General features: G+C 52.5%; 5 protein-coding genes across 5 annotated transcripts; 3 read left to right on the top strand and 2 right to left on the bottom strand.

The window, feature by feature from the left end:
- Positions 1-301: 301 nt before the first annotated feature.
- On the top strand, positions 302-1,727 carry AYL99_04609 (hypothetical protein; the record flags this gene model as incomplete). The annotated part of the gene is made up of 3 exons (XM_018836123.1): positions 302-825; positions 882-1,282; positions 1,345-1,727. The coding sequence occupies 3 exons, from the start codon at positions 302-304 to the stop codon at positions 1,725-1,727; spliced, it is 1,308 nt and encodes a 435-aa protein (XP_018695773.1).
- Positions 1,728-4,211: 2,484 nt separating this feature from the next.
- On the bottom strand, positions 4,212-7,211 carry AYL99_04608 (hypothetical protein; the record flags this gene model as incomplete). Its single annotated transcript, XM_018836122.1, has 1 exon — positions 4,212-7,211. One exon carries the CDS (start codon positions 7,209-7,211, stop codon positions 4,212-4,214), a length of 3,000 nt encoding a protein of 999 aa, XP_018695772.1.
- Positions 7,212-8,303: 1,092 nt separating this feature from the next.
- Positions 8,304-10,165, top strand: AYL99_04607 (hypothetical protein; the record flags this gene model as incomplete). Its single annotated transcript, XM_018836121.1, has 4 exons — positions 8,304-8,904; positions 8,955-9,244; positions 9,291-9,412; positions 9,463-10,165. 4 exons carry the CDS (start codon positions 8,304-8,306, stop codon positions 10,163-10,165), a joined length of 1,716 nt encoding a protein of 571 aa, XP_018695771.1.
- Positions 10,166-10,784: 619 nt separating this feature from the next.
- AYL99_04606 (hypothetical protein) lies at positions 10,785-13,166 on the top strand (the record flags this gene model as incomplete). Its single annotated transcript, XM_018836120.1, has 7 exons — positions 10,785-10,858; positions 10,919-10,970; positions 11,034-11,140; positions 11,204-11,551; positions 11,601-12,035; positions 12,093-12,352; positions 12,400-13,166. The coding sequence occupies 7 exons, from the start codon at positions 10,785-10,787 to the stop codon at positions 13,164-13,166; spliced, it is 2,043 nt and encodes a 680-aa protein (XP_018695770.1).
- Positions 13,167-13,435: 269 nt separating this feature from the next.
- On the bottom strand, positions 13,436-14,095 carry AYL99_04605 (hypothetical protein; the record flags this gene model as incomplete). The annotated part of the gene is made up of 1 exon (XM_018836119.1): positions 13,436-14,095. The coding sequence occupies one exon, from the start codon at positions 14,093-14,095 to the stop codon at positions 13,436-13,438; it is 660 nt and encodes a 219-aa protein (XP_018695769.1).
- Positions 14,096-17,579: the final 3,484 nt, after the last annotated feature.

Raw genomic sequence — 17,579 nt, 5'->3', positions numbered from 1 at the left:
TATTCCCTTTTCGCACTGTCTGCTCTGTAACAGCCCTGCCATTGCTGTGAATGGGCTATACCTGGAACGCCAATTGCCTTTCCGATTGTGGCGAGGCAACTGGACTCGGGCTGTGCTCCGGCGACTGCGCCAGTTTGTCACAGTCACTTGTATCAGGTTGATTTGCTCAGATCAGATTGACGTTCACCACTCTCCTGTTCGGGCCCTAGAGTACTTCGTCCTTGAGCCTCTCTCTTCTCCTCCCTCCCTACTTCACCTCCTCGTCGGTCCATTGACTGCAACACCGAGTCGCTCTGCAGCCATGGCGGGGAACGCGCGGCCGCGCATTCTCGACGACGAGTTCGACTTCAACGCCGCCGACCTCTCCAAACAATTCGAGCAGCTGCTACGGACAAGGAGGTTAAATGAACTGGAGGAACAAGCTAGAACACCTCGTTCTGCTTCTCCCCATCTCGCACCTCCCGCCTCGTCACACACTGCACATCCCCCAAACTCCGCACCTTCGTCCGTTGCTCCCAGTTCGCGCTCTTCGCAACACCAGCCGCCGACCTACACCTCTTTTCGCAGCTTTCCGATCGTGCCGTCTCCTCCACAAGATGGCCCTTCGCTGAAATTCCGAAATCTCCTCCTCACCTTGTCCATGACCCCTGTCAAATATGAAAACCCCGGTCTTCTGGACGAAGCGTTAACACACGTGCCAATCGACCGAATCTATGTTGAGGCAGAAGAGGAACATAATCTACTGAAAGCCCTCGCCGCCTCCAAAGGTGACAATGCCAAACCAGAATGGGGCTACCAGGACTGTGTTATGAGGTCCCTTCTCAGGTGCGTCTCCCCCAGCCTTGTACTCTTTCCGGCTTAGACTCTAACATGGTCTCCAGGTGGTTTAAGCGCTCATTCTTCACATTCGTCAATAATCCTCCCTGTTCAAGGTGTCATGGTGCCACCATTGCTCGAGGGCAGACACCCACCACACCGGACGAAGTGGCTCGCGGAGCCACAAGAACCGAACTCTATCAGTGCACAAATCCCGGTTGCCAGGCCTTCGAAAGGTTTCCCCGGTACTCAGAAGTCTGGACCTTGCTTGAGACTCGGAGAGGACGGGCAGGAGAATTCGCCAACTGTTTCAGCATGTTGTGCCGTGCTGCGGGCGCCCGTGTACGGTGGGTGTGGAATAGTGAAGATCACGTATGGACCGAAGTGTATAGTGAGCATCAACGAAGGTGGATCCATGTCGATCCCTGTGAGGAGATGTGGGATAACCCAAGGGTGTATACTGAAGGTGAGCACCCGCCATCCCCCAATCGCCTCCCCAGATTCCCTCCTAACACAGTATCTCTCCAGGCTGGAACCGCAAGATTGCCTACTGTATCGCCTTCTCCAACGATGGAGCCACCGATGTCACCCGCCGATATGTTCGCAATTCTCGTTACCATCTTCCGCGGACCCGCTGTTCTGAAGAGGTGTTGCTTTGGATCATGCACGAGATCCGCAAAATTCGACGAGAGAATATGGACAAGCACGTACGGCATCAATTGATGCGCGAAGACGAAAGAGAAGAGCGGGAGCTCCGGAGCTACGTGGCCCAGTCCCTGGCCAGTGACATGATCAACTCTATGCCCGCCCAAGCCAACGCTGATCGACCGGACGAAGTGAAGCATCCCGTCGACAGACAACAAGAGGTGCAGTGGTCTCAGCAACACACGGATCAATCGGGCGACCGGTAGCTTTGACTGCCCTCTTATCCAAAAGAGCGCGCCAATTTTCCCGCCGCGCTCTTTTTACCAATTTCCTTTGTCATCACTCTACACGATAACGTCGTTATGCTCGATTTGATGATACCACTTTTCCACTGTCCGAGGATACTTAAAGTCTCAATATGCATGCACGGGTTCGAGGCGCTTTGGCGAGTCAATACTGCATTTTACAGGGACGCTAAACAATTACCAAAAGGGGGGCCCTGCATTTTCAGGTGTCAGGGTAGGAAGGAACTGCATTTTTGTTACATCCACGATCTACAGAGAAGAAGGAGCTGTACGGTGTAACGGGGTTCTACGGTGTCACGTGCTACATGAGCGAAAGTTATGGGAAGCATATGAGTGTTTGGGAGATTTTGCATTGCACGGCTGGGCGTGTTCCTTGAGGCAGCTGGGAAAAATCTGGCCCGCCTGTCACCAGAGGATTGGAAAGGATGTGTCTGGAGCGGTCGATTCGAGCTAAGGAGGCAGCTCACGCAAGCGAAAATATAGTAGTGATGTTCCACTGGTCTCATTGACCATGTGCAGAGAAGACAGACTCAAATCAGACTTCAACTATCCTTCCGCGAGAACGATCTGACTTCTGGGTGCTTGATGTCAGGATCGGGCGCACGCGCCATTGCCAGGCCACGCCGTGGTAGGCGTCGTCGCCCGTACTCCAGAGTTCAGACTCCATACTATGTACCAGGATCGGCATCGGACGAAGGCGCGTCGTCGTCGTAATCCAGCTCCGGCGGAATCCCGGGTGGCTCCCTGTCATCTGCATTCGAAACCGTCCGTTTGGACGCCGTTCGAGTTCCTGGCTAGTACCGAGTAGCCTAATCGGGCATCAGGTCCCTTCTCTTCCTCCAATGCCCCATAGCTATGATCTATTGGGTCTTTCTTTCTTTTTTTCTCCCCCCTCCCAAAAGCCCTCGGGGGAGTATATTTCTCCCGTTGAGCAATTTTCCGAACAAGATTTACATCCCAATTAGTAGCTATGTAGAACTCGACCATGACACGTTGGTTGCGTACAGACCATATCATGTGCAGTCAACATACATGAATATATATGGATATATACCTACGTACTGGACGGGGAGACCGGGAACATGTTACATGGCTGGATACGATGCGAAGTGATGTGTACCGGGAGGACATAGTACACGAATCCGAACCACCGATGGTGATCATCGGCTACGTACAAGTACGCGAGAGGAGAGGACCACCGGCCCCAAGAAGGATCGGAGATCGGTCGGTCAGATACGCGTTGTCACTTGTACGTAGTATATAGGCTCTGTCCGGCATCTTTTCCGTCCCGGGGGGGTTCTGCTGGCTGATACGACACGTGCGGTGCGGTGCGTGGCCCCGAGGCTTGGGGAGAGAGAGCAAGGAACATTAGCACAGATGCAGGGGGAAGAGAGGGCATAGAGTTGGGATAGAAAAGGATATTATGATGTGACAAATACGTCGAGGCAATGCAATGCAATGTAATGCAATGGGATGGGATGGGGTGAGACGAGATTAGCGTCGCTGGTTTAGCGTTGAATGAGAGGTACAAGGTACAAGGTGGTAAGTAGTCTTGCTAGGAGTAATAGGCAATAGGAACTTTTTACTCAGCCTCACCAGCCTCTGGTACTCCTCTGAGAACAAGCCTACCGGTTGATCTTTGATTTTATACTTGGTATTCACTGAGGGCCGAGGTCCTTGCTCCGTCAAGGACGTAGAGAGCTTGAGTCCGAGAAAGAGGAAGGAAGAGAAAAAAAAAACCCATGGGTATAGTCAAAAAGAGCATAGTAAGGCCATCCAATTGATGGCGTGTGGTACAGAATAGAACGGCAATCACTATTGTAGCACCGCCACGACAGGAGTGGTGAGCTCCTCATCCTTAATATAACCTTCCTTCCATGGCTCCTCCCGTCTCTCCACGACGACATAATTAGGCCGTCTATCTATGTACTCGGTACCCGGTCGAGACGTGCGATCTATCTTTGTATCTTTGTTTCCTCACCTTCGATGGTTATGGGTCGCGGGATGCAATTGTTCTTGGAACGGTAAACATACTTAGGACATGTTAGTGGTTTCGAGGATCGACGACGCAAATACTCCAAATCAAGGTTGAATGCATGACTACAGGCATCGTGACTGAGTGTGGAACCATGACTGATGATTGGATGGAGGAGCATGGTACATTTGTATTGTCTTGGTGGGAGCTTCCTTTTCAATCCCGCCCCTGATTCTTTGGATTTGTGCCTGTCGATGCAAAGGACCATGGACCTTGGACATGAATAGTTCGTTCCGGTAATCCCACGCTCCACGTCGGAATAGTGTCTTGACAAGGCGAATATTTCCAAACCCAAATTTCTTTCCCTGCCCTGTCTTGCATAGCAGAGCTCGTGTCTGATGCCGAGTGCAAGTGACATCTCTATGCAAGTCTCTGCAAAGACGTTGACCCATAGCCGCCAGTGTCAAGACTCAAACATCCCACTCCTGCCCGCCATCGAAACGAGGTTCCTGCCCAACGTCATGCATAGGCCGCTCAACGATGATGACCTCGATATTTCCGCTGGAGCCCTCTTCAATGTTGTTTCTTTCGGTCGTGGCCACTTCAGTGGTGAAGCCGTTGCTGGCTGGCGGAGAGGGTTCTGGAGTTCCGATAACTTCTATCCCCAGGATCGATTGGTAGTCGAACGTGGACCAGTACATCCTGGGCGTCCTTTGAGAGGATAACGGCGCTGTGTCCTGCCCATTTGGAGTCACTTTCTCCGTCGCACTTGATCCACTTTCGCCTCGTCTCATTAGGGCCAGGGCATCGTCTTGCCGTTCATCCTCTCCCAGATCATCATCCAGATCCATCTCATTGCCGGCGTTTTCGATGTCAAGATCAATCACCTCCGCATCATCCCCCGAGGCATTCTTGAACCGGCGCAACTCACTTCCAAGCCCGCCCTCACGATCTTCGAGACGCATTTGGTCTCCGGCCCCGGTATTACGTTTGCGCTTCTTACTGCTTCTATCGCGCTCTCCTTGTTCGTGAGCGGCGGGTTCGAGAAGCTTCTGTCGTTTGCGATTTGCGTGGCCTCCCTTTATGAGAGGTTCGACCACTTCATATCTTCCCAGTCGTCCAATTTTATCGACTTCCCCTTCCCTAGAGCCACTGGTTACTCCGTTAGGATGGTCTTTCAATAAATCTCGAGAAACATCAAACATAAATATCCAGCTTGGCCCATATAACCACAATCTTTCCCCGTTCCTCGTTCTGTCATGACAATCCCAGAAGCACCCCACTACCCGATCTTTGATTTTTGTAAAATCATGTGGAAGAAACTTTGAAGGATTCCGTCGAGACCACTCGCTTAGCTTGGCAGTGAGAATGTCAAATTCCACGAGTTGATGTTTGGCTGTGACCGCAATGAGTTTTGTATTTGCTTCGTCAGGGAGTTCATGGCTGACAGGGTGGGGATTGTGGCGTGTCGCGTGCAGACCACGATTGTCGTGTGCTCCCGCCGAAGACGACTTAGGACTGTCAGGTGGAGGTCGGAATGTCAGGACAAGGATGGAGGAGTCCAATTGTGGCAGGCTGGAACCAGAAGGGTTACGAATCCACTTTTGGCCGTGGATTATAGGCGAGGATGAGTCGTCATCTTCATCGTCCGATGTAGTAGAGGAGGTAGAGGATCCAGACGAGTCGTTAGAGGATTCTGATCCCGCGTCGTCGATGAAGTTGACGTCTTCATGGCCTTCAAGTACCCAGACATCGATGGCGCCCGATATATCTCCCACACCAAGAACCCGACTGTCAGTCGAGAACGCGACTTGTTTGATAGTTTGAAGATAACTGCCCAATGCAGACTGTGCTGTTTTTCGAGGTTGCCGATAAAGCTTGACGATTTTCTCGTGAATTGCCGGACGGTCTTTCGAGTCGTCCGAGGAAGAAAGCTTCATCATGACCACAGCGTTATCCTTTCGAACACAATATAGCCACTTGCCATCAGGGGAGAAGCCTATTCTCCGTGCACCTAAGCGGGCTATGGACGGGGGAAGTTCAATCTGTCGTGTCCGCAGACATGGTTTGCCCGAGACGTGAGTGTTTCGTAATTGAAACATCTTGACGCCGTTGCTTGTGGCCGCAGTGATCAGTCGTCCATCTGGCGAGATATGTGCATCTTGAATACTCTCGTCGTCCTGTATGACAAGCTTTGTGAGAGTGTCATAGTACGATTCTGCTGTTCCTTCGAGGCTTCCATCAGCCGGTGAAAGAGGCGAGAATTTGCGCACATGATAAACCACAATCTCGTGATCCCACCAGGAAATGAACACCCTCGAAGCTTTGGAACTCGAAATGTGTGACCGTTGAGGGAGGTGGGACAGAGCACGATGATACTCAGTCTGTGAGCGGCGTATTGGGACGACGACAGGCCGAGCATCCATGCCTCCTGACACTAGGACGCTCAGCTCTATACTCTCAAAGCTGGCTGCGCATTTGACGTCGTGCTGATGAATCCGTTTGTGGGACACCTCAGCCCACCTCATTTTCTGGGTTCCAGAATGAAGGGGGACCATCTTGTGGGTCACGGTCCTCCGGTCAACACCAACTGAAAATATCATGTCCCCAGAAGTGTTCATGGCAATGTCTAGTATATCGGCTTTGTGACTCTTTAGTCGTTGGACCAAGGAGTAGTTCTTTGAATCCCATATCTTCAGTTCACCGGACGAGTCGCCGGAGACAATCGTCCCGTCAGGGAGGCATTTGACAGTCCATACCACGGAATTGTTGCCTTCTATAGGCTTTCCCAGGCTCATATTCCGTAAGATTCTTCTGCTCGAAACGTCGATGACCCGGATCATGCTGTCTTCATATCCTGCCACCACAGTGTTGCGGTCGCGCCACACAAGGCTAAGGACCTTGGGTTTCTTGACCGGAGGCTGTGCCAGGGGCCGGAGGTAGCGTAGGTCGTCGTCTTCGGTAGAGAAGAGGATAATGGTACCGTCAGAGCATCCAGCTGCCAGTAACTGTGACCCTGCGCCACCCTGAAGGGCTTCTTGACTTTTGGCATCTTCAAGCTGAGGTTGTGCCGCAAAGCACCAGATATCCCCGAAATTTCCTTCGGCTCTGCTTCTGGGAGTACCTGTAGTGAGATCCCACTCCGTCACCGAGGTTGATCCGCCGGTGCTAAACAGCCGCAAAGGACCTCTTGAAGCCTTCGGCGTAATGGTGTTGTGCGACTCTTCCCATACCAAATCCTGGGTCCAGGCGAGCTGTTCGATTGTTGTATTTCTGCTACCCTTTAGAATGTTTTCTTGCACCCAAAGCCCATTTTCGGGATTCCATATTTCAATGTCGCCATTGTTACGACCAAGGGCCAGGCGCAGGTCCGAAGGCGCTTTTTTCTTTGGATTGGAGGAGTGAGAAAATGCGACAGCGTTGATCGGCTGTGGAGGATACTGCACAAAGCGGCACCTGTGAATATCCATGGTCGGGGCTGTAACGGTGTCGCAGCAGCTATATCATCTCGTCATGTTGCGCTGGTAGCCCCAGAAGGCATTCTTTGTTCGCTGTGTGAGGTGCATGCACTCATTCGACAGACACAGTGAATCGACATGAAAAAAAAGTTCGCAGTCGGTGATTACAAGCGCCGACCATCGTTATCGATAAGACATACATTATTACATACCACTCTTGGCCCCGCAGCTCCATATTGCACTCCGCACGTGCAACCTTTCTGACGGTCTATTATTATTGTATTCTCACCTTTACGCCTGGCCGCTCACCCTCTGTCTTTACCTACAGTACAACTCGATTCCCAGACGCCTCAAGGTGTTATGTTTATGACCTCGGAGGTATAATATCCACTGAGAAGCACGCCGGCTCTACATTTGTAGCACGCCGCCGGAAGGGTACATCTCTCATTTCCTCGAGACCAAGGGGACAATGATCTGCCGTGCATAAATCCCTGCATCACTAGCAGACAAAAACGTCAACAGATTCGGTCAGCAATACTACTTAGCCTGGTGGCGGGCGGTGCGTGGCTCCTCGACTAGGCCAGAAACAATGCCACAGTTTGCACTCAGTTATAGAGCGATATGCTTTTAGCTGCACTTCTCGAGTGAAGTGCCTGCGTTGTCGCTTGTCCGACCGATTCACTACGAGGATTGGCAGGACTCGGTCACAGTATCATTTCCTCAAGAAGAGAACTCCAGCAAACGGTATTGCGTCAACGGTTGGAGCGAAATCCTAGGCGCTGTTCACACCATTCTCGCCATAGATTGTATCTTCGATTGGCTCTCGATTTGTTCTGAAGTGGCTAGGCTGGCTGCACCTCGCTTGTCGGACATCTTTGTTTCGACTTATCGCCCCCAATCTATCGAGGATTTCGCGGTCTTGGGCTGTTGGTCATCAATTATCAAACCAACAAGATCATCGCGAAGAAGTCTTCATCTGTGCCCTTCTTTCCTCACTACCAGTTTCAGTTGTTGTTTCTCGGCCACGGTTGCCGACTGAGTACATTTCACTCAAACGTGGAGCGACAACCGCCATGAGGATTAACGTTTGTCGTTAGCAGCGCCATGCCGACCCTGGTAAATTATAATCAATCGACCTTCAAGAATCATGCAAAGCCCAACAAGCGCCGCCTACAAGAACTCCAACACTCCGAAGCTCGAGCTCACGCCGCCCGGGTAGCATATTGGCGTAAAAAGGGCGCTCCGGCGGCCAAGCCGGGGCAGCCGCAACGGGAAGGGGGCGACAAGAGCAGTGAGGGCGGTTCCTTATCTCAGGAGCCACCCGACGCTGGAACCATTATCAAGCAGGAGTCAGAGAAAATTTATGAGGTCCTCCAATGGAACTGTGACCCATCTCCAGAGTCAGTCTTTGCTGGCTTACCGGCTTCGGGGGCAGATATCGACCGAAAGTCAGACCAGAAACACACACCAGGAAGCCGATCCAGTTCAGTGGCAACACAAATTGTTACAGATTCTATACCAAGCAGTGAGAAATGTCGGCATCATTCGGAAATGGCCTCCTTTTATGATAGCAAACAGGAATTGTTTTGGGAGATGCCGGTCGATTCAATCAGAATTGTTCGACAGCCGACGTCCGGATTATTTGATCCTTTTGACTCTGTACCAGTTCGTCAAGGCGACGAAGTTGTCGCGGCTATGGATCACTGTATTTTGTCCCCTTGTCTACTTCCACAAGATTTTGCTGACGAGATTCAGATATCCACAACTGGGCCCCGTCGCAACGACCCGGCCTCAGATATCAAGCGACGGATAACCCTCTTATCCGAGATACGTTCCCTTTTGCCCTACAGAATGTAGAGCTATTCGAAGCAACTGTAGCGCTTTGCCTGAGTTTCAAGGCAGCCGGTCAAAACTTCCAGACAAGGATGTGCAGCTGGGCCCTTTATCACAAAGGCCAGGCGCTCAACGGACTACGGACCAAGTTGAACTCCGGATGGGTTGACGAGGCTGTTATTCTTGCAACCGTCTTCCTCATGATTATTGACGTAAGAATTAATTTTCCCACTCAAGTTGACATATTGACCAGCGTAGAATGTGTTCTTAGATGTCGATGCCTATGGAGCGCACCTGAATGGTCTCAGGAAGATGGTGAAAGCAGCTGCCCCAAGCACTATGGAGGCATTCGGAGGTTCTCTGTTATCCTTCGTATCCTGGTATGTTCCACGAACTTCCCACACATATAAGATCTGATGAGACTGGACAGGGCTGAATCTAATGCTTTGCTGATATTCGGCGATCGAACCGCTCTACACGACCCTGCAACTGATAAGACTCAGTTACAGTACCCAAGCCAACCATTTGCACCGATAATCACCAAGACCGTTTCTACAATGAGCATGGGGTTCCAATCGGTGGCGACAGATGGTCACCTGTCTTATGATGTCGTCTCTGTTCTCGCAGATACTGTTCGTTGGACGAGGCTCATTGATCGAGAACAGGGGTCTGAGCCCCTGTCAAAGGAAGACCAAGCATTCCTGATGAGCTTAGATCCACGCCTCCAAAGTGCTCGAGTCATGAGACTATGTCGAGTTTCTGCAGCGGGGCACAATGTGGAACAGGCGATATGCAAAGCAGTATTTGTCTATCATGCACATCTACTGGGTTGGACCTGTCGTTGCTCCGGATACCGTCGGATCGTTGAAGAGCTCGGGGACACGTTACGTTTCTGGACCTTCGGGAAGCCATGGGACACAGAGTTATGGAAATGGCTCGCTCTTGTGACGGCGAACGCGGCACGGCGAGGCCAGTTGCACCATCTGCAGATGGAACTGATGGACAGATTTGTGAACTTGGACTCCCCAGCGCCTGGATGGGACTCCATACGTGAGGTTCTGACCAAGTTCTTGTTCCACAGCAGGTTGGGACGCGAGTGGAAGCTTTGTTGGGAGACAGCAAGGGGCTCTTGATGGGGATGATGCGCCAAAATTACGGTGTTCCACCTCCTGAGCTTTGTATTCTACACATTTACTCTTTATATGAGCGGACACGATTGGGATGACACCGGAAGGACCTACCCTAGACCATGAGCAGGCTGGAATTGACGCATCTTATGACCTGAAACTATACCTCGGGACATCTGTCAGCTTGCACCCTGCAGTCCAGACGAGAATGTATTACCTCCGTCGATGTTATTCCATACGACAAGCCGGCAATAGTGACATCTGCTTCACTTCCCACACAACAACGAGAATTCTTTAGAGAAGGGCTTGGAGCTAGGCCAGCAATCAGGGAGCATGGGAAAGATCAAATAGTTGGTAGCGCGAGAGTAAAGCGGCGGGAGAATATGCGCACTAAACTGGGGCCGATGCACGTGCCCTGCCAGCCCGGAGCTTCGGCGCAGTTACCCGCCATGGTCCGGCCACTGGCATTTGGCAAACGCCCCCCTGCGCCCCTCCTTCGACACATCTCTCGGCAAGGGGGACTTGGACACTCCGGAAGCCCACTTCTCCGTCTCATCCCTCTCCGAACTTCTATGTCGCCGCCATTCATGTCTGCAGCTCTGCGAGATACTTGACTCTGCCTGCCATGGCTCCAGATACAGCCTTCGAAGCCGGTGCCGCGAACAAGACGCGTAAAATGAGTGAGGTTGAGACCACCCCGTGAGCCTGACCGCCGTGTCCCTTCGCCCACAAGAATGCCAAGCTGACAAGCCAAAACAGGACAGACGGGAAAGTGATCAAGAGAGCGTGCACAGAATGTCGGCAGCAGAAGGTATGGACATGACGCGTCTCTTGTGTGTGTGCCGCGACTAATACAAAGTCGATGGCTTGAAAGGCCCGTTGCGATGCATACCTCGACCCTGACCAGCCGTGTACGAGATGCCGGAAGATGAGCAGGCAGTGCATCATCTCCGAGCCGTTCAAACGAGAACACAAGCGCAAGTACGCATAGGTGCTCCTCCTCTATGTGCAGCAAGCCCTGGCTGACTTGGTGTGTGGTAATAGGAGAATGTCGGAGCTTGAGTATCAGACGGACGAGCTCCAAGAACGCCTTAGATCGTCGAGCCACCATCCCGAAGCGGCAGCGGCGTCGCCGTCTTTGCCACGGCCATCATGGGCGGCTGACCTACGCACGACTAACGCAGAGTCTGAAAGTCGCATGGCATCGGTGGCGCCTTTCTTCAGAGACGCAACCATTGCCCCGGTTTCGTTTCGATCGTTCTCTGCTGCAGCCGCCGAATCACTGCAGACCCCGGAAAGTCTTTCACAGGAGTATCAGCCCTCAGGCACCCTGCCACGGAGTCTGGAAGGGCAAACCGTGGATTCCAAAGATATCGACGCGATGTTTCAACTGTAAGTTTGTCTACCGACCTTCGTGGAGGCCCGCCTGAGCATTTGATAGGTATTTCCGCGAGTACGCCAGCCTGGTCCCTATTCTTGATCCCACAGTCTCACCGAATGGATACTACAACCTTTCTCCGCTCCTCTTCTGGGCGATAATCGGAGTGTCATGCCGCACCTATTCAAAAAACCCGACCCTCATCTCGGTTTTGCCATCCAGAATTAAAACTATGGCGCTGCTGTCGCTCAATGCCACCATCGGATTGCCCGTCGTGCAAGGCTTGCTTCTGATCCTGTTTTGGCCTTTTCCGAAAGCAGGCAACGGCCACGATATGACCTATCCGCTCAGTGCTGCCGTGCTACACATGGCAATGCAAATCGGGCTACACGTCCCGGTCGCAAGCCAGGAGTTCTGCAAAACACCGATCAAACTTACCGAAGCAGAACTGAGGATTCGTGCTGAGACTTGGGGATACTGTACACTTGTCTACCAGCGGTACGCATGGGATCAGTGTTGGCACCCTTGGCGCACCGACTAATGATTGTTTTCTAGGGGTTGCTGTTTCAAAGGAAGTGCGCCGACTCCTATGCTCGATATCCCCCACGACATCGAACAGCGACGGGCACTCTTCCAGAGGATATCACCGAAGCTGAAGTTTGAGTTGAAATTACAGGACGTGGTCACGAGGTGTTGCATCGCCGTCTCGCAAAATGGGCTCTGGCGAATGACTACAGACCAGGAGAGGTCTCTGGATTCGTTGTTGAACATCTTCCAGGCGCAGATATCTAGTGTTGCGTTGGAGTCCTCCTCTGGTAAAACCAGTCCCTTTGATATCCTATCCCGACTAACGGTCTTGCAGACCTTGACCAGCTCTACGTGTACATTGCGACCCTCACGATCCAAGCCTTTAATTTGTACAAGTCCCCAACGGCCCACGACCCAAGTACGCTTTACGAGCTGTGCGCGTCGGCCTGCCAGGTAATTGAATCCTTCGACAACTTGGACAAGACCGGACAGGTGTGTTTGTCTGGTGCTGGGCTGTACTTCTTTTACAGCTTGATGGTGACCAGTCACGTGCTCTTACGGTTGCTCAAGACCTCCCTCAGCCGGTACACCGACGTTGAGAGAGCTAAAACCGCCCTCTTCCTGGGGATCAGCCTACACAAACGCATGTCGGTCCAGAATGATGATCTGCCTGCTCGCAACGGTGTTGCCCTGACTCAGCTCTTCAATAGTACTCGCGTCTTCAAGAGACCCAATGGGACTGAGTTGGTAGCACTGCGCATCCGGAGCCGTCTCATTGGTAGCGTCGTGTTGGACGGCATTGTGTGGTGGAGGGAAGAGTTTGGGGGTTTCACGGGTGTCTACCCGCCTCCACTTAGTGAAAATCGAACAGGTAGGATCTATCTCGTTGGCCAAGGGAACATGTTACTGAGTGCAGCAGATGGCGTCGAGGCCGGCAACGAGTCGAGTGCAGCTGCTCCGGAAGACGGCTTGGTCCCCGTGGCACCGAAGCCTGATTACTCGACCTTCTTGGACGATCCGATGCTGACCGAATTCGGCTGGCCTGTCACGGACGACGTTTTCTCTTCCATATGGACCGACGGACCGATTGCCACGATATGATTAGGGGAGAAGAAAAGTGTATGAGTAAAATGTTTCGGGTATCTGCTATTGTTCTGACACGAATCAACGCGGTCAAGGTTGCTGCATTGACATTAGTGATTGCCTTGGGGATGTTCGGAATATGGACAGGCAAAGGCTCCTTCATACTGATTAACCCTTTCTCTGCGCGACGATTACAATTTTCCAGTTTGCAAACCCAGCAGCACCACACTTCGGACGAGTAATTGACGCCTCTCCATCCCTCTTTGCTCCCCAACTATCTCTTCATCCTACCATTTCTGCTCAAAGATCCCGATCCACTCCCCCCACCCGCAAATCTTGCCTTGCATCTCCCTGAGCACGTCGTCTCTGGTGGCCACTGGTTTCATCTTGGCCGTGTCTAGGCAATCGTTCAAGGCAACCACCTGGAAGAAATACCGATGTTCGCCATGGCCCACGGGCGGGCGTGGTCCGGAATAGAGGGTGCCGCGCCAGTTCTTGCCGAGCCTGAACCCACCCGCAAGCCATTTTGCGCTGTCGGCCTCATCCGACGGTGCAGGGTGGGATGTGTCCAGCTTTATGGCGAAGTCCTCAAGCCCAACAGTTGTCTTCGTCGCGGGGATGGCGTAGTACAGTCCGTGAATCGGCACGAGCGGGAGCGGCGCGTCTGGGTCCTCGCAGATCAAGAGCCACTCCTTGACAACACCCTTGGTAGCGCTGCTATCAGTGGTTCCAAGAGACCACGACAAATCCGGGAATAAGGAGCTGCCGAATTGCGAGTGTTCGGTGCTCAGGTGCGCGGGCGAGCCTCCCAGCGTCGGCGAGGTCACCAGGACGTTTTGGGGGATGTTGGAGAAGATGGTCGCCCGGGTCAGCAGTTTGGCGTCCCGCCCTCTCTGCGAGGATAAGAGACGTGAGAGGAAGTACTCGAGGTAGCGCAGGAAGCCCATCCCTGTTTTCCGATCTTGTGCCGGTAGCAGTGCCCTGGTTGCGAAGTTGACTAAGGATTGCTTTTTCAAACTTCGTCTAGGGATGGTCTCTGAAAGAAATTGGGCTAGGCGTCTCTGATCAAAGCGATAGACCATACCACCAGTCGTGAGCTACGTGCGATGCGGCCCAGTGTTGATTCCTGTTGGACGGAGTGATCGGCCTTTCCTGCTTCCAGTCTGTACAGTAAATTTGCCTATACTCTCTGATCAATTAGACAGGCTGGCTTCCTGTTCATATACTTATTTAATCCCTAGGTAGGTACTGTCGCGAGACTGATTACTATACTATATAGCACTTACTTACCATCATAACGTGCCGACATTCGCTCACCACGGGTGGGTGGCAGCGCACCAAGGACACCAATTGGTGCATGCTCGGCCCGCCTCCTCTCGCAAGCTTCGCTTTTTCTTCAGTCAAGTGCCCGCTTTTTACTCCAGACGGAGATTATGAAAGTACATGGAGGACGTATACGGTATGCAGCACGGCGAATCGGGGGGGCTGATCTGGTGAAGTCGGCATGTGCGTGGTGTGTGGATGATTGGTCATGGTGCTTGAATCGCGTACCCGGTACGGGATAATGCTCTGCACATCGTTGAGTTACGAGGCAACTACTCACGGTAAAGGCAACGATGGCCTGGGGCCGGTAGTTAAATACATTGGTATGTATTGTACAGTACTTGCTTCGGAGAGTGAGTGGTCGGTGTTGGTGAACCAAGCCCAGGCGAAAAGGACGGTGGTCCCCAGGAGATTCTCGGACTCGGACTCGAAACCGGCCTTACGGTGATTGGCGGAGCTTTTCCACGCATGCAGGTTCAGTGGTTGGACGACAGGGCAGGGCACGGACAAAGCGCAGAACAAGCGAGACCGGGACCGGCCTTCCACCAGTTACTAGAATTTACGTAGGCTCACTTAAGTAATGCTCCAAGTTGGTTCCTTGGAAACGAGCCCAACATAGAAGACATTCTCTACTAAATGCCAGGCATCCTAGGCTCCTCCTACTCATGGCTGGTACCTTGGTGGTCTCTACATACTGTCGCAGGCTCGAATACTGGGGTCCATGCGGCGCCTCATATCGTGACTTGCTCGCCAACCTTGCGGGAGATATCGTCGAGAACGCACGAGTCGAACAACTCGATATGTTCGATCTGCTCTTTACCAGTCTTTCCACCCGTTCCCCAGAATGCTACCCTCTTCCTCGTGACCTCTCCGTCTCCTGCTCCTTCGCGGGCTTCTGCGACCACCATAGCTGTTGCAGATTCCTGTCTTGACCAGTCTTATCGTGCATGAGGGCGCACCAATCGTCTGTGCTTGTTCCCTCATGGGACTAGAGGCCGTCATATGGCAGAAGTTTCGCGAAAGAGGATTGAGCAAAATATGGCTAGTTCCTCTATGGCCTACCCTTGCTTGTGTATCTTTGTGCCTTGATGATTAGTTGACCCGATGAGTGCGCGCAGCTGCCTCGATGACCATTTATCTGGTGACATGACTCACCCACGCCGATAAGCGATGCTTTCTCATGATTCCAGGGTTTGGCCTCTCCAAGGAACGGGATGAAGGTGATGTGATCCCGCTCGGCATTTGCTTGGGTTCAGCCCATCTTTGCGTCATCTGTTCATGTCCAGAGGAAACCGAAAAGGAAAGAAATCCAAGATGAAGACCAAGGAAATAGACTGAGTGGTTGCGCGATATATTGTCCGCAGCCCGCAGCAGTTTGAACCTATGACATCGCGGCAAAATCACTGCCGGTGGGCTAAATGTTCTTGACCGAAAAGCCGCCCAGCTGTGTGCGTGCGTCTGGGGTAGCATGTGGATGGCCGGATCTTGACTCTGCTGCACGTCCGAGAATATTCCATTTGTTCCATGCGTTCCAAGCGGATCTGTTCTTGACAGAGGATCTGCGAGTGACTAAGATACAATCAGATCTTGGCTGATCTTGGGTGATCCTCAGAGGTCAATTGGATTGGTGATTTGGGCTGTACAGCCGGGCAGAAATCAGATGGGTATGTAGCTGGGTGCCCATTGGCAACGTGGGAGTGGAGAAAGGCAGAGCACTGATCAGGAATCAGACGTCGATACAGGGGACACCCAGGAGAGATGCCTTCGACGGGCGATTTGCGGGTGAGAAGATGAGATACAAGGGTGGAAAGGAAGAGAGCTTGGGGGCGTGTTTTCGCTATGAGGGATAAAAATGGCAGATGTCCCCCTCCTTCTGTCGGTCACGTGAGAGCATATCTTGGGGGGCCGGCTGACCAAGTTGCGGGCTCTTGGGCACCTGGAGCCATTTTGTTGGGCGTTCAGGCTTTAACCAGTTCAACCTCAGCGCCTAGCGCCCGCTCTCAGGAGGTGGTTGTCCGTGAACCAAGCCTCAAACCAAGCATCTGGAGCCAACTGACTAAGGAGGTAGTGCCTAATTAGGTCCTCCTAAATCCCTAACCCCCCCCCCAAAGATCCTTACCCACTAACCTACTTAATCGTTTATCATCAGCGGCCAACAATCTCGACAGCCCACCGACCACTTTCTAAAAACGACTTTCAGCTTCGCTTTGTCTTTCGCAGATATCTTTATCGCTCCCTTTCCCAACTCCTGACTCCTGACCGCCATCGCTGGTCATTTCCCCCCTGTACGCCTCGTGCCCTGTGTGGCCGGCACAGCATCTCACAAGAACCCTCCACCACAAGCGCCCACCACCGACCCTAGCACCCCTCTCCCACCCTATCGGTGAGTTTCCCGTGGCATTTTTGACGCACGGCACACGCAATTCCCTCCAAACAACAAGCATCAGTGCGGACCACAACATTTATTGCACCCCTGCACGCCGCTTCTTCGGTGCCCTGTGAGCCATCAGAAAGAGCTGGGTCACGTAAGAGGCGCGCCGGCGGCGTTGCAACTTGCAGGGATCGATCACTCATCCTAGTTCACTGCCCACTGTCACCCATCACCCCCCTCTGCAGTCTTCTGAGAAATCAAACCCTTTGTCCCTATTCACGAATAACAGTGCCCCTTGGGCCATGTGCCCAGTTCCCGTCTCGTATGCCATTTGGTAAACCTGTTTCCAGAACCGTCTTTTCCCTCACATCTTAGGTTTCGCCATCCCCTTCTCCGTCCGCCTTCGCCCGACAGCGTCAACTACGGTGATGGTACATTCCTGAACCCTTGGCTGACTTGCAACAGTAACCTGGAACCAGGATTTCCCGGGCCCGATTTTGACGTCGCCGCCTTAGCCGATTCATCCGCCCTGCCGGCCAACAACTACAAGTTTCAGCTGTGCTCCAGCCTCACTCAAATTCAACGTCCGTCGTCACCAAAAGACAGATTCCACTTCCCGAAAACCTTCCTATTTTTCAACAAAGCAACGAAGCAACAAAACAATGGAAACTGACTGTCGGCATCTCTGTCTGTGATCCCTTCTTGATCCGCTTGCTCTTTCTTGCCGTCCCGTCACA

Source organism: Fonsecaea erecta (genome assembly GCF_001651985.1).
Source record: "Fonsecaea erecta strain CBS 125763 chromosome Unknown Scaff3, whole genome shotgun sequence".
Classification (NCBI taxonomy): Eukaryota; Fungi; Ascomycota; class Eurotiomycetes; order Chaetothyriales; family Herpotrichiellaceae; genus Fonsecaea; species Fonsecaea erecta.
This window is presented reverse-complemented; position numbering and strand designations above follow the sequence as displayed.